This window comes from Neovison vison, chromosome 9 (assembly GCF_020171115.1).
Source record: "Neovison vison isolate M4711 chromosome 9, ASM_NN_V1, whole genome shotgun sequence".
NCBI classification, from domain to species: domain Eukaryota; kingdom Metazoa; phylum Chordata; class Mammalia; order Carnivora; family Mustelidae; genus Neogale; species Neogale vison.
In genome coordinates, this window is record NC_058099.1 from 35,670,433 (window position 1) to 35,671,985 (window position 1,553).

A 1,553-nucleotide genomic window follows, 5' to 3' on the forward strand; every position below is an offset into this window, starting at 1 on the left:
AAAGCTTCTTAGCGCGTTTTATTTTCTTGCATCAAGGCATAAGTGAATTGACCTTGCAGCCTCATATTGCCTTCTCTCCAAATACAAGGGCATTGCCGGCCCCTCCCAGCTAGACCCCTGGCCAGTACGTCGGAAGACAGCCCTTCAGAAAGCCCTGAACATCTTCTGTGCGTCCACGTGCACCAACATTCCCTGGGAGTTACAGGCACCAGGCGACATCTGTCCCCAAAGGAGACCCCTGCTCTCACCCCGTTACCCTCCAGTGTGCGCAGGGCCACCCCCAGTGGCCCTCGGTTCTCTCCTCATCGTACCCGGGGGCATAGTATGCAGAAGCAGCCCAGTAGGAGCGGGGCACCCTCCCCAGCGTTTCCTGCAGAGAGGCGCCCCTCTGCAGGGGAGCACAGGGGCCCACAAGTCCAGAGTCCCAGGGACAGTAGGTAGGGCAGGCCTGGGCTGCCATTCACAGGTGTCAGCGGCGGCCTCGGTGGGCATGGTGGGCGTGGTGGTGGGCGTGGTGCTGGTGGTGGTGGTGGTGGAGGCCCGCATGGTGCGTATGAGACATGTGGCCAGGATGATGGAAGTGGCGAAGGTGTCCCAGGTGGCCCTGGCGCGGGAAGAAGCAAGGCTGGGCCCAGCGGACGCGGTTTCTCCTGGCAGCCGGTCGGTTCCTCTCCACATCCACCCGGAGGTCCTGCTGTCCGCGGCACAGGCAGGCGGCCAGCAGCAGCAGCAGGAGGATGGCCACAGCAGCACCAATGATCAAACCCACGAGGCCTAGCATCTGGAAGCTGGACGGTCCTTCCATTCGGCAGCTCCTTGCTGCTTCCTCCCCTTCGGCAGCCTCTGCTCTGCCTTCACAGTCCCGGGACCTTGTTGTCTCGGCTCCCGCGGACTGGAGAACAGCCAGGGAATGTGGGCGCAGCCTCTTTGGGCCGGAGCTGCCTGCCAAGTGTGAGGCCAAGCGACTGTTAACTCTGGGGAGGTCCATGGGGACACTGGGTGGGAACAGAGGAGGCATCAAGCAGGGCTGTGGAAGGAAGAGCCCTGAGATTGGGGACAAGAGGTCCAGGCCCCCCATCTCTGCCACCTGGCCAAATGACCAGGCCAGCCCCCTTCCCTCCCTGGCCTCAGCAGCCGCCACTCTTAGATAGGACAACATAGCGAGTAAGAATGTGGGTTGTGGAACAACACAACTCATTAGCTCTGTGACTGTGCACAAGTTACTTAACTTCTCTGTGCTTTGATTTCCTCATCTGCAAAATGGCCAGTAAGAGTACTTTCCCGCATACACAGGGTTTTCTAAGGACTCAAGGGGTTAAGATTTACAAAGTGCTTACTAGTCCCTGACACATGTTTTCCTTCAATATTACTGCAGTGGAGTGTGGCCCCCGGGAGACCTCAGCCTTTGAGAGTCTCTGGCTCCCTGTCCTGCTACCTGAGTCCTCCGGGACAGGGACAGGCCCTATGGAATGAATTGTGCTGTACTTCAGGAGCTCAGTGAGGTACTGCGGGCAGATTTGCATCATTGGGCAAGTTGAACCCTGTCTCTAGGT

General features: G+C 58.9%; 1 protein-coding gene across 1 annotated transcript; it reads right to left on the reverse strand.

Moving 5' to 3' along the window:
• Window positions 1-908, reverse strand: HRCT1 (histidine rich carboxyl terminus 1). Its single transcript, XM_044264291.1, has one exon. The coding sequence runs from the start codon at window positions 803-805 to the stop codon at window positions 470-472; it is 336 nt and encodes a 111-aa protein (XP_044120226.1). The 5' UTR covers window positions 806-908; the 3' UTR covers window positions 1-469.
• Window positions 909-1,553: the final 645 nt, after the last annotated feature.